This window comes from Tenrec ecaudatus, chromosome 11 (assembly GCF_050624435.1).
Source record: "Tenrec ecaudatus isolate mTenEca1 chromosome 11, mTenEca1.hap1, whole genome shotgun sequence".
Classification (NCBI taxonomy): Eukaryota; Metazoa; Chordata; class Mammalia; order Afrosoricida; family Tenrecidae; genus Tenrec; species Tenrec ecaudatus.
The window spans coordinates 11,071,215-11,085,355 of record NC_134540.1 but is presented as its reverse complement, the minus strand read 5'-3'; the positions used below and the strand labels follow the sequence as shown (position 1 = coordinate 11,085,355).

The 14,141-nt window shown below is 49.6% G+C and overlaps 1 protein-coding gene across 2 annotated transcripts in view; it reads left to right on the top strand.

Moving 5' to 3' along the window:
* IFT88 (intraflagellar transport 88) overlaps positions 1–14,141 on the top strand; it is a 102,502-nt gene that overhangs the window by 77,472 nt on the left and 10,889 nt on the right. For both annotated transcript variants that reach the window (XM_075562850.1, XM_075562849.1), the window contains exon 24: positions 7,780–7,846. In XM_075562850.1, the coding sequence (XP_075418965.1) occupies positions 7,780–7,846 (67 nt within the window). The remainder of the gene's footprint in view (positions 1–7,779; positions 7,847–14,141) is intronic.

Here is a 14,141-nt window from a genome sequence, read left to right as displayed (position 1 = left end):
CTGCAGTGCTGCGATACAGATAAGCCACCGGTGGGTGACTTGAACAAACACAATCCTGCACAAAGCACCAGCTCCTGGGGAGGATGCTCTCCGTGGTCAGCTCTGGAGGAAGGTCCTTTGCTCTCTGAGCTGCTCCTGGACCATCTTCATGTGGTCACTTTGCTCTTCCCCCATCTCTGCTGCTTTCTCTGGCTTCTTCCATCTCTTCTCATCTCCATGGTGATTGAAAGCATCACTGCCTTTCAGTGCTGCCAACTCATAACTCCTCATACTAGGACAGTGTGGAACTGCCCGTGGGTTTCCTGGACGCCTTCGCAGTTTCTCCCAGGCTGCAACTGCACAGATTCCTGGGCCCCACACCGATTTTAATTCATTACTTCGGTGGTGGTATGAATTGAACTGTGTCCCCTCCCCCCCATCTCTACCCTCCCCAAAATCGTCTCAATTAACCTTAACCTCTAATGCCTGCAAATGAGATGGGATCTACACTAATTCTGTCTCATTTGTATAACAAAGACAACCCAAATGAGATGATAACCGCGGGCATTAGAAGTTAATTAAGGTTTACCACATGGATTTGTGAGGGAGGGGGGAGTCTTGGGGGGGACACAATTCAAGCTACACCACCCCGACGTCATGAATGAAAATCTGCGTGGGACCCAGAGCATCTCTGTGCGCTTGTGTTCTTAACACATTCTCCAGATGAGTCGGAGAGGCACTGATCTAGAGTATATGTGCCCAGCGGGTGAGATGATCACATAATCAGCTCAGGGCAGATAGAACCTGATGGAAGGATGGAAGGAAGGAAGGAAGGAAGGAAGGAAGGATGAATGGATGGATGGATGGATGGATGGATGGATGGATGGATGGATGGATGGACGGACGGACGGACGGACGGATGGATGGATAGATTAGATACCCAACTCCCGGCCATGCAGTCGATTCTGATTGACAGTGACCCTATCTCCATAGGGTTTGAAAAATGGATCTGCACAGAGACTGATCGCTTTCGCTTATTTCTGCCAAGTAGTCACCAGCCCTGCAGTGAGCAGCCCGGTGCTTACCTGACAGCAGCCCCAGAGCTCAATAGATCGATAGGATGTAAAATAAATCAGGCCTGGTGGGGTTTTTCTAATGTTTGAAAGTAGAAATGGATTTCTCTCTGGAGAAGGGCGTGTTCTGGGTCAAGAGCAGGAGCAACAAAAGAGGAAGGAGATGGAAATGAACTTATTTATAAAAAGTGGAAAATCGCCCTCTAGATCAAGATTAGAATTCCCAGTGAAAAATCAAATTTCTAAAATTTGAGATTATTCAAACAGACCAGTGATTTTCAAAGTGGACAGCGCTGTCCCCTGTGGGGGTGTCGCCATGATCCAGGGGGGCTACAAAAGCAGACGCCTACCCTGTATTCTGGATGATGGACGATAGTACAGACGATTCTCATTGTCAGGAGGGCCCCAGGTGCTGTTTTTGTCTGAAAATAAATTTGGGAACCTATGAAATTGACTAATGCTGTCTTGCTACTTAGTATTTTTCTCCCCAAAGTTCAGCAAAGACTTTCAAGAAATAGGTTATTTTGGCCAGATTTATCAAATATGTGACATCCAAAATAAATACAAGATAAAATTAATATTTGTTCCTACATGTTCAATTACTACAAAAAATGAAAATAAGGTTAAAGTCTAGTTACACCGAAATCCTGTGGACTGTATTTCTTAAGAAGAAAAGAAAGAGATGCATTTGTAAGCATCTTAAAGCTCTTAAAGCTTTGGCTTTCAAATTGTACCCAAAAACTGCAGATGGAAAAAAGTTTATAGAAGTTACTAGAATATCTTACACACTTTATACCTTCCTCCACTTACAAAACTTGCCAAAATTACTGACTACATTATAGACTCTTGGCATCAAATTTGTGGTGATGGGAACGTGGATTACATTTTCCCAGAAGCCCTGGCAATACTGTCAGGTAAGCATTGGACTGCTTAACTGCAAGATTGGTGGTTCAAACCCACCAGCCGCTCCACAGGCCAAAGATAAGGTTTACTAGCCTTGGAAATCTGATAGTCACTCTAAATTGGAATGGACTCAGTGGGCATGGGTTTTGAAGTTGGGCACATTTTCCCAGGTGAGATTACCAATCATTTCTTAAAGGCCATTGCCGGGTGCTGTGGGGTTCTCCATTCTCTCACTCAGGAAGCCTGTATTGGGTTCTGCCGTGGCTGCAGGAGGCATTATAGAGACGCTGCAGGGCCCAGAAGAGTTGGCACAGTGCTCACAGTGCTGATAGTGTGGTGGCAACAAGACGCCGCCCAGCATTCTCCCACAGAGCGGGCAGAGACACGAGGTGTGTGAGGTGAACATCCAGAGCTGTGGGGAATGGAGAGGTGGAGGGATTTAGCCCCACAGGAAGGCACAGTACCTGGCTTGTTCCTGGAGGGGAACTAGTGTTTGGAATAGGTGTGACTTGGAGGTGGGATATAAAGGTCACACTCCCAAATAATTTTAAGCAGACCAATGGCCTGCCTTCCAATCGATCCCAACCCAGAGCAACCCTGAGGAGACAGAGGAGAATGCAGATGTCTCATCTTTGTTCCTCAGGGCAGACAGTGGGTTTGAACTGCAGTCCAGTGGCAAACCTCCATGTCACAAGGCTCCCGCTTGGAGTTGCAACCAGTAAAACGTGTTTTAAATTCTGTTTTATTTCTCTGGAATTTGTGAATGCAAGCAGTCTTCTTAAGACTGTGTAACTAGGTAACAAGACACGGTCCCTGCATTGGGCCTCCACTCAAGTACTCCCTCAACACAAGAACACTTTGTTCTATTAACCTGGCATTCCATGATGTTCACCTTCCCTACACGATCACTGAAGACAAAGCGGGTATGTAAGCAAATGTGGTGAAGAAAGCTGATGGTGCTCAGCTATCAAAAGATATAGCATCTGGGATCTTAAAGACTTGCAGGTAAACAAGTGGCCATCTAGCTGAGAAGCAACTAAGCCCACATGGAAAAAGCACACCAGCCTGTGTGATCACAAAGTTTTGATGGGATCAGGTATCCGGCATCAACGAACAAAAATCAGATCATTGTGAATGAGGGGGAGTGCGGAGTGGGGACCCAAAGCCCATTTGTAGGCAACTGGACATCCCCTTACAGAAGGGTCACAGGGAGGAGAAGAGCCAGTCAGGGTGCAGTGTAGCAACAAAGAAACATACAACTTTCCTGTAGTTCTTAAATGCTTACCCCCACCCCACGATCATGACCCCAATTCTACCTTACAAATCTGGCTAGACCAGAACATGTACATGGGTACAGATAAGCCATTGGTACAGAAACACTGGGAATCCAGGACAGATAAGCCCCTCGAGACCAATATTGAGAGCAGGCATATCAGGAGGGTAAGGGAAAGGTGGGGGGAGATAGAGGGAACCGATCACAACGATCGACCTATAATCTCCTCCCAGGGGGATGGACAACAGAAAAGTGGGTGAAGGGAGACATCGGTCAGTGTAAGACTGCAAAAATAATAATTTATAAATTATCAAGGGTTCATGCGAGAAGCTGATACCAAGGGCTCTAGTAGAAAGAAATGTCTTGAGAATGATGATGGCAACAAATGTACAAATGTGCTTGACACAGTGGATGGATGGATGGATGGATGGATGGATGGATGGATGGATGGATGGATGGATGGATGGGTGGGTGGGTGGGTGGATGGATGGGTGGATGGGTGGATGGGTGGGTGGATGGGTGGGTGGATGGGTGGGTGGATGGATGGATGGATGGATGGGTGGGTGGGTGGGTGGGTGGGTAGGTGGGTGGATGGATGGATGGATGGGTGGGTGGATGGATGGATGGATGGATGGATGGGTGGGTGGGTGGGTGGGTGGATGGATGGGTGGGTGGATGGATGGATGGGTGGATGACAAGAGTTGTATGAGCCCCTAATTAGATGATTTAAAAAAGAAAGAAAGAAATGGTCCCTGTTCCATTGGGCAAAAATCGAATTCTGCAGCAGAAAGGGCCTCATGTGGAGACAGGGCTGTGGGCTTTGTCCTGACATGCCCGTTGGTCAGCTCTGCGGCCTTTCCAGACCTCGTTTTCCTTAGCTGTACAAGGAGGACAGTGCGATGGATTGGCTTTTGTCACACGATCTGTGGTGAAGTTGCTCTTCTCATCTGTCAGGGGCCAAACCTACCTTAAAAGTACATTTCTAGAAAAGTGACATGCATGACCCTATAAATTGCTGTCAGGGATTTTCAAGTCCTTGCTGTCGAATTCCATACTCAGCTCCTGACAGACAGACAGACAGACAGGCAGTGGCACAGTCCCAGGGCAGTCACCCAGCGTTTAAAGGTGCTGGTTGTGTTCTTGTTCTGGAGACTCATTTATTGCAATGTATGGAGAGTAGATTTAAAGGGAAGAAGGACTCTTTCTCTCCCAGCATGCAGGTCTTTCATGATTTCACTCCTGGCCACTTTAAACCCGTGTGTGTGTGTGTGTGCGCGCGTGCGCGTGTGTGTGTACGTGTGTGTGCACGTGCGTGCGTGTGTGCGCGCGCGTGTGTGTGCGTGTGTGTGTTTTGAATGGATATGGCATCATATTTTGCTCAGGAGAGTGCTCTTTTTTATTGATAATATGAAGATAAATGAAAAAAATAAGGCAAATTACTTTTGTGCACAATTTTTTGAATTTTCAATAGAAACATATGAAGAAAACAGTGAAACTTCCCCAGCCTATCTTTCATGATTCACCATTAGCATATTTTGTACGTACCCTCTCAGGCATTTTTACAAATATGCAAGTATATAAATATATTGGGGTTTTTCTCATTAAAAAATGAAACTGTTTCTGAACAAAATTAGAGTGTTTACACACACACATAAAACCAACTGTCTTATAACCTGCTTTTCTCCCAAAACATGAAGTGGCAAGCCTTCCACGTCAGCCAGGAGAGAGCCACGTCCCTTCTTGCTCCAGACTCCGTTCTGTTCCCTTCACGCTGTAGCACTGAGAACGCTGAGGATCCTTCTAGTTGGTCATCATGCCAGTGCTTGCTGAATATTTCCCATCAGGACTATCAGGCGCTCTCCCATGGGCAGGACTGCCTGTGGGCTGTTCTATGTGTCAGCAATCTCCACGTCTCAGAGGACGAGAGCTCTGGCTCTGCTCTTTATTCTCTCACCAGCCCACGCTTCACCTGCTCCTCAAAGGCACTGGGGCTGGCCTAGACCCGAGTCTGCCCTGAGTGCTCCTGAGCGGCGAAGATGCAAGACTGCACCTTGCCTACTTTGGACAGGTTGTCGGGAGAGAGCAGTCCCTGGAGAAGGATAGCAGGCTTAGTAAAGTGGAGGGACAGAAGAAGGAAGGAGGGTCCTCATTGAAACGGACTGACACCGTGGCTGCACCCATGGGCTCGGCACAGGAACGATTGTGAGGACGGCCCAGGACCAGGCAGCGTTTCCTTCTGTTGTGCATAATGGCGCTTTGGGCCGGAGCCGACTCAATGGCACCCCACAGCCGTAGACCCCAAGGTAGGACTGTGTGTCAGCAGAAGACCAGAGCCCTGCTTCCTCCAGCGGAGCCACATAAAATCTCCCCAAGAGTGCCTGCTTCTCAGCAAGAGGGCCCCGGCTAGATAAACTGTTGTTTCTATTGTTTTCTACTTCAGAATCCACCCCAAAATTGCACAAGCTTCAAAAAAAAAAAGCCCTTTACCACCCGGCTGACGCCCGCGTCCAGCATAGATGGTTCTGTGGGGTTTGCAGCCATTGACTTTTCAGTTGGAGATCGCCAGGCCTTTCTTCCCAGGCACACGTAGGTGGACTTGAACCTCCAACCTCTGGGTTAGCAGCCCAGGTCAGTAACTATTTGCACACACACACACCCAGCCACCCTGGATAAGCTCAGGTCCCACAAAATCCGCAGCAGCCCCCGCTGCGCTGACTCTCCTCACAGCCAGAGAAGGGCAGTAAGTTACCACCGCGGTCCCCATTCCCTCCCCTCCCAGTCACCCTGCAAACCAGTCTGAGTTTGGGTCTTGGCATTCCACTTAGCCCACACTGAGCTGAGCCAGCCCCTTTCGATCACCAATACGATGGACATGTCTGCTCCGCACCCCACTTCCCTCTCCCGTTGCCCACACACTCCACCTTGCCAGGAAAGCTGGTAGTTCTTGGGGCTCCACCGCACCTGCTTTTCTCGCCACACGTCCTGGGAAAGGGCAGCCCCAGGATGCAGTGGGGCTGTGTCACGAAGGCCCTTCCATCCACAGACAAGGCCAGCTCTGGGAAGCCCAGCCCTCTCTGTGCCCGGAACAGATGGCATGCCTGCAGGAAACCCGAGTGATCCAGCCGCGGGGCATCCGTGGCCTGAGAGATGAAACGCTCAGCCTGAAAGTTCCTGTGTCTTTGACTTTCGCACCTCAGCCAACCAGCAAATGTTTGATAAAGGCGCCGGTTTTCCTCTCGAAATCGCCATTCCTGTTCTCAAAATGCAGTCGCTGCCACAGCCCTGCAGGGACACATCCCACTGTGTGCAGCGGGAAGAGAGGATCCCAGAGCCTGTGGGAGAGTGAGGCCGGAGAAAGAGATAGAAGTGGAGGGTGAGGGCCCTGGTGCCACCGAGCACCTGGCAGGAGCCCAATGGGCCCAGGCCCGGAGTCTTCCCAGAGGGCATGAGGACAGCCGGGCCTGGCAGTATCCCCTGGAGGAGCTGACCAGGAAGCCATGGACGGGTGCTCCAGACAGTGGGGAGACACTGAGCAAATTCATGGGTGAAGAGAGTAATGTAGCCCATTATGTCACCATCATCCGGTCTTTTAGGGTGTTCAAGAGACAGTGGTCTGTAGGGGCAAGCTGAAGGTGTGAGCTGGAGTCCCCCAGGACCCGGATGTGGAAGGATGGGCAGGCAGGGAGGAGGACCGTGAGAAGCTGGCCATGGTCATTGCAGGTGGCCTTTCTTCGGCCAAGGTGTCAGAGGAAACGCTGGCGACGCCCTCCAGAAATACACGAGGACGAGCAGGGGACTCTGGAGGCACTGGCTGGCGTGACTGTCGCTAAAGCGGTGGATTCCCGGCTGTTAGCGCAAAGGGGTGAAAAGTTCTAGATGAGGGCAGCGAACAGACCACCGAAGGGGAGGAAAGAACACAGTGATCATGAACATCGCTCACTCTCCTGAACTGTCGCGATCCAAACATAGGGCTCCGTAGGCAAGACATAAGATCTTTGATGTGAAAAAAAAAAAAGTCCAGTTACCTGAGCGTTTGTCTTTATAGCTCTTAAGTGAGATTTAGAATAGTACCTGTATTTTACATGCTGAGTTTCAAAGGTCAGTGTATCTTTTTCTTTCCCTCCTCTACAAAATCCTTCGAGTCCAGCCATTCTAGACTGCAGCTAGTTAAAACTCCCATTTGGGAGATTCTCGCCTTCCCTTAAGCGCTGCTTGACCCTGAGTTGCCCTGTTTCAGAAAGTGCTCTTGGCGTTCTCTTGGGGGTCGGGGCACAAAGGCCCCACGACGTTTCCGATGAAGAGGTCGGTTTTGAAGGTTCTTCAGGAAGGACATGCTTTGAACTCTTCCTTGACACTTGACTCACTCTGAGACGTGAACTCAATCCATTTGAACCCAGCTTTTAGGAAAGTCGTAATCAGAACGGAAACGTCCTCAGGTTTTACAGTATTGTTTGTTTGTTTGTTTGTTTGTTTGTTTGGATTGGCTTTGAGTCCTAGTCCAGTCCAGGTAACATTTCTTATTCCCTGACACCTCTCTCCTTCTCGCTGTAGCGTATGAAGTCTGGGAGAGACGGCAGTGGAGGGATCCGCAGCAAACGAGAGGGGAGTGCTGGCAGCGGTAAGTCGTTCCTGCTACCTAGTGAGATACTGGAGTTGAGAGCGTGTCCTACCACATGGACTTCCCGAGATAGCTTTAAGTAGTCCAGAGTGCCCTGTATCTGTTTGTTCGCCTGCTTGCTTTGTTCGTGTCGGACACAGGGAAACCTCACTCTGATTTGGCCAGCAGTTGGTCTGATAGGTAAATCAGGCTTGGCAGCTGTCGGGCGATTTAATTCTTCTGTAGCCACGCCTCTTCCTGCCAGTTGGTTAATAAAATAAGCTTGCCTTGGGCAGATTACCATGGAAGACAAACTAATGAGGTTCAACTGGGTTGACATTGTGGCGTTTGTGCCATGAGAAGTGGGTGCTCGGGTGGAATGCTAACAGTCGAGAATGGTCTGCCTCACTGGGGGCGACAGAATTTGGAGGCCTGGTTCTCACCCCTGCCCTGCTCATGACCAGCAGTCTTTGGCTCCACGGTCACTGGTCGCTGTAGGCTTCTGGTGATCAATAAAGTCCTTGACATCGCAAAAATTCTTTACCTCTGTTACTTGTGACAATCTCTTACCAAGAGGTTTTGTTGACTTTTCTTCCCTTCCCCCATGAACAAAATCTACCTCCTTCTCTCTATACATCAGGAGACAATAAATTAAACTTAATAGGAGGAGTTCATTGGGGAAAATGACACTGCGTTACTATCTGTAAATAGGTGTGCCTTCTCCCATCTCGATGCGTCAGGCTTCCTTGCACATCTGGGCCTATACATCTCGTATTTCTGCTTGTGGTCCAGTAGTCAGGGCATCGGAAACATGCACCTCCTTGTTTCATTGGCACAAACATGCTTCACAAGTGCCAGCTCCTGTGCTTAGAGCCGGGAACACCAGAATGGCGGTGGCAGGGTCTCTGGGTTTGAGCTATTTATAATCTGCTTGAGAGACAAATTGACAATGCGACTGAGAGGGGCAGGGAAAGGCACCTGGGCTTCTGGTGTCCTGTGGCCTGAAAATGCAGTGGCGACAGGAAATCCTCCTTTTAAAAAAAAAAAGGAGCTCTTACAGATATTATAACAATCCATAATTCAATTACATCAAGCGTAATCCTGCATTTGCTGCCGCCATCGTTTTCAAAACACTTTCTTGCTTCTTGAACTCTTTGATATCAGCTCCCTTTTATCCCTCCCCTCCCCACCCCTCCCCCCAGGAACCCTTATTATTATATTATATATTATTACTTTGCTGTATCTTACACCATCCAATGTATCCCAAGTGGGGTTATACACCCCCCATTGCTATCAGTACCCCTCCCTGCCACTCTTCCCATACCCTCAAGGAGTCATTATTCCCGTTACTATTTCTGAAGGGTTTATCTAGCTTGGATTTCTTGCACCCAATGACCTTAATTATACTAATGAGCATACACAGATCTCACAAGATTATGAGGTGAAGCCAAGCCCATAGCAGTAAGGGCAGAGCTAAAGGACATGTATCCATTTCATAGTGTTTTACTGCACCTTGCGAGATCGCCCCTTCCGTGAGGCCCTTCGCTGAGGGACGAGGCAGGAGATCTTTATGGAAGCCGACGGCCTCATCTTCCTCCCAGGGCTGCGCTCACTCACTGCCAACCAGTCAGTCAACTCCTAGCAAGCCTCCCTCTCGGTCAGAGAACTGGCCCTGGGAATTGCCAAGACTAAACCTTTACAGGAGTAGAAACCCTTGTCTGTCTCCTGACGGTTTCGAATGCCTGACCTTGCTGTTGGCAACCCGGCATGTAGCCCACTGCACCCCAGGGCCCCTCCCTGTCACACAGTACTCCAGAAGTCACATGCCTCTCAGAGCAGGTGGGGAAGGGGGAGGACGGGATCCCTAATAAGGAGAGTGAGAGGGTTTCACCTGCCCTTGACCACCATCCTGCAGAGTCACGTCTCGGTCAGTGAAGCAAATGCTGATGAGGAGTCAAGGTTGGGTTGGGACAGTCGTACGCTGTCACGTGGATCACTGAGCATCAGAATTGACTTGATGGCACCGGGCAACAGCAAGCCAATTATTGTTTGATACAAATTACATGCAAATGACAGTGGCATCTGGTTTAGATTTTCAGCCTCTTTTGTTTATGTAGTTGGAGCCATCAAGCGGGTTCGCACGTGCAGTCAGACACACCGCCCACTCCTACGTCAGCCTCACAAGCCTTGTGATGTGGGAGTCCATTGGTAGAGCCGCTGTGTCAGTTCATCTCAGTGAGGGTCATCCTCTTTTTCACTGCCCACCCCCCTTTACCAAGTCTGATGTCCTTCTCCAGGGACTGGTCTCTCCTGACAACAGGTCAAAAGCACATGAGCCAATGTCTCGCCTTCCTGGCCTCTAAGGAGCTGCACTTGTACTTCTTCCAAGACAGAGCTGTTTGTTCTTGTGTCAGTCCGTGGTTTTTTCAGTATTCTCCTCCAGCACTGTAGTTCAAATGCATCCATTTTTCTCTGGTCTTCCAGTTATCCGGTGTACAGTTTTCCATGCCTGTGATCGAGGCACCGGAAAATGCCATGGCTTGTTTTCATACAATTCACTTAAAATAGATGAGCTTGTTTTAGTTTCTTGAAGTGAAAAACGCTTAATTCTTGTCCATGAAAGTCTTGGGGGTAAGATTTTGGCAGCTTGATGGCAAAACATGAGTCCATAATCCAGGGTAAGAATTTGAAAAGGGAAAATCCAGCCATACGAAAGTCGGCTTCCAAAAGCACAGGTATTCTCAGTGCCCGCGGGTAAACAGAGGAGCGAGCGGAAAGCCACGGCCCGGCTTGGCGCTGTGGCCTTTCTGAGGGAGGCGGCCCCAGCACAGGTCTGCGGTCTTCGTCCCCGTCCCCGAACCCGCGTCCTACTTCAGCACTGTGGTTGCCTTTTGTGACTGATTTTGAACAGGTTTCATTTGCAAATCATGTTTCCCTTATTCTGTGTGATCCCCCTGTCTCCCCTACCCCAGGGTGCTGTCTGTATTTTTTTTTATTTGGTTTCGATTCTGTCTTGGGTGTTAACCCCTCCTCTGAGAACCCATTCCTGAGTTTTACAATGAAAAGAATGTAGTCATGAAAATCAGCAGGATAATGTGACTCACTGAACAGAAATCCGCTGAACAGCCAACTTTTTGAGGAACAGCACTCTGGTGTATAAAGTCTATAGCAACTGTGTTTCTTTTTGAAAACTTGAAGTTCCAGTTGAAGATTGATGTCCAAGGGTGAGCACGTTCTTTGGTTGGAATGCCTTCTCACAGTTGGGCTGTGCCTGACCATCCCCCCCCCACACACACACACAAAGGACCGCTCCTGCTTAGTGTCTGATTGTGTGAAGAGCCGAGCCTACTGGAAGCACGACCCTGTGGAGAAGAGGTGGAGAGAGGACCGTGGCAACACAGGGGTGACGGGGCACCCAGTCCTACACACACACAATCTAGCGGTTCTTTTTCTCCCTCTTTCCCTTCCTACCTTTCTGCCTTTCCATCAGCAAAATGCACTTGTCGGGTTCCCTAAGTAGATCCACAAAGAGAAAGAGAGGGAGGAAAAGAGGGAGGGAGACAGGGAAGAAATGGAGGCTCCTGTCAGCTCAGCCTCTTCACCCCAGAAATCTGAACTCATAATTGGACTAGGCACCCTAGGCTCCAACCTCTTTTAAGTGTGTACGTTTAACCAAGGAAACTTTCTAAAAACAACTCACTCCTTCCGGTCGATGCCGACTCATGGGGACCCTCTAGGACAGGGTAGCACTGCCCCTGTGGGGTTCCAAGACTGTCGCTCTTTATGGGAGTAGAAAGCCTCGTCTGTCTCCCGAAGAGCCACTGGTGGTTTCGAACTGCTGACTTTGAGGTTAGCAGCCCCAGTGCATAGCCACAACACCACCAGGGCTCCCAAAGAAGACTTTAGTCAGGATAAATATTAAAGGACAGTTAATAAAACAGAAAGACAGTTAACAGCACCAGCAACATCGTATCCTCTTACGGGCACAGATTTGCCAGAAATGACCTGAGTCGGTCGTTGACTCGCAGCACCTCTGTGCCGCGGTGACTCGGTTCTGCCGAGAAGGTCTCTCAAGAACTGCCACTGCCAGTCCGTAAGCCAGTGGGCGCGGACGTGGTCCATACAACTGCACTTACAAACCCAGGAATTTGAATTTCACGGGTCTTGAAATAGTCTTCACCCTTTGTTTTGCAGCCATTTAAGAATCTAGAAACCATCCTTACCTTGCTGGATGTATGGAAACACGTGGGCCAGCTTGGCCAGCACACCGTGACTAGCCTTGATAATGACCAGTGGGGGCTGGGCTTTCCCCATCTCACAAAGCCCTGCTTACCGCTATCTCCGCCAAGTCGACAGCGTGTGCAGTGAGATTCCACCTCAGTAAGTTTCTCTTCCGACAGCCTTGGCCACTGCCAGCCCCTCCAGCTGGGTCAGCGAAGACCACATCCAGAGGTGATGCGATCTGCCCGCACGCCACCAAGCTCCTCAGTCCTGGTATCCATCCCAGCCCTACGGAAGCTCTGCCAAGTCGCTCAGCACCGCTGCTGGCACCTGGCGCCCGTGTCTGAGTTGCATTGCCCTCGTCTGTCAAGTGGCAGTGGGATCCATCTGAGGATGTGGTCATAGTCCCGTGGTGTCACAAGCCCGACTGCTTAGATTACTAGGTACAGTGGTTTGAACCCACACGTGGGGTCACCAGGAAGCCAAGTGGACTCAACAGCAACAAGATGCTGGTTTTGCCAAGAGGGTCGTTGAGAGGATGAGATGGGTGAGGATGGGAAGCTACCTGGGCCGCTTGGACCAGGCCGGCCTTGTGCAGTTACTACTGTTCCTCCTGGACAAAAGGCAAGCCTGGCCGTGGCGATAGCTTAGGGTCCACATAGAACGTGACGGTCCACCTGCTAGGATGGACGCCTTCGTTCCCATGATCTCAGGTCCTCTCCTGCAGTGAGTTCCCTTATCTTCTTTATTCTTCCATTGGCCTTTTGTTCTTGTTACGCTTCCTCTGTACCAAGACGGACTGTCCCATAGATGCTCTGATCCCGTCCCTTCTGGTTCTCTCTCTCGTGGATGAATCGGTTTCGCGGCATCACGACCTGCCTCTCTTCGCCGCCCTCCACTTACCGGGCATGCTGTCCTTCTGCAGGGACTGGTCTCTCCTGACAGCATGGCCACCGTATGTAAGACCAACTCTGGCCACCTTTGCCTCTAAGGCACACTCTGGCCTTACTTCGTCCAAATCAGATCAGTTTGTCCTTCTAGCAGTCCCGGTACTTTCCATGTTCTTCTTCAGCCCTTCACAATTCAAATGCCTCAATTCTCCTTCAGTTTTCCTTATTTACTGTCCAAGTTTGACATGTGTGTGATGCAACAGGGAATACCATGGCTTGGGTCAGGTGCACCTTACTCCCCACAGTAACATCCTTGCTCTTCACTCCTCTAAAGAGGTCTTGTGCAGCAGATTTACCTACCACATTATGTCTTTGCTCTCTTGACGGCCGCTTCCATGAGCATTGATTGTGGAGCCATTTAAGACGAAATCCTTGACACCTTCAACCTTTTCTCCACGTATCATGATGTTACCCATTGGTTCATTGCGAGAAAATTGGTCTTCCTTACATTGAGTTGTGACCCATACTGTTGGCGACAATCCTCAATCCTAATCAACAAGTGCTTCAAGTCCTCCTCACTTTCAGCAAGCAAGGTTATATCAGCTGCATATCACAGGTTGCTAATAAGCCTTCCCTCAATCTTGATGCCGCATGCCTCTTCCTAGACTCCAGCTTCTCGGAAGACTGTCTCTGCAGACAGATTGAACAAGTAGAGGGAGACGTTGCAATCCTGGAGGCACACCGCTCTTGAGTTTAAGCCACACAGTGCAGGAGCCCCTTGTTCTGGTTGCACAACTGCCACTTGATCCACGGACAGGTTCCTCATAAGCACAATGAAGTGTTTTAGAAGCCCCATTCTTCTCCAGGTTATCCATGGTTAATTAAGCTTCACACAGTCAGATGCCTTTGCATAGTCGATGAAACTCAAGTCAACAGCTTTATCGTATTCTCCTCTTTGCGCCAAGAACCATTGGACATCAGCAGTGGTATCCCTTGTTCCCTGTCCTCTTCTGGCAGCTCCCTGTCGGTGTACTGCCGCAACTGCTGGACGGCCTTAAGCAACATTGGACTTGCCTGTAATGCCAATGGAATTGTTCTGCAGCTTGGCATTCTGTCGGGTCCCCCGTCTTTGGAATGGGCGCACATAGGGTCCTCCTCCAGTCCCTTGGTCAAGGAGCTCACTTCCAGAGTGCCTGGCCTACGCA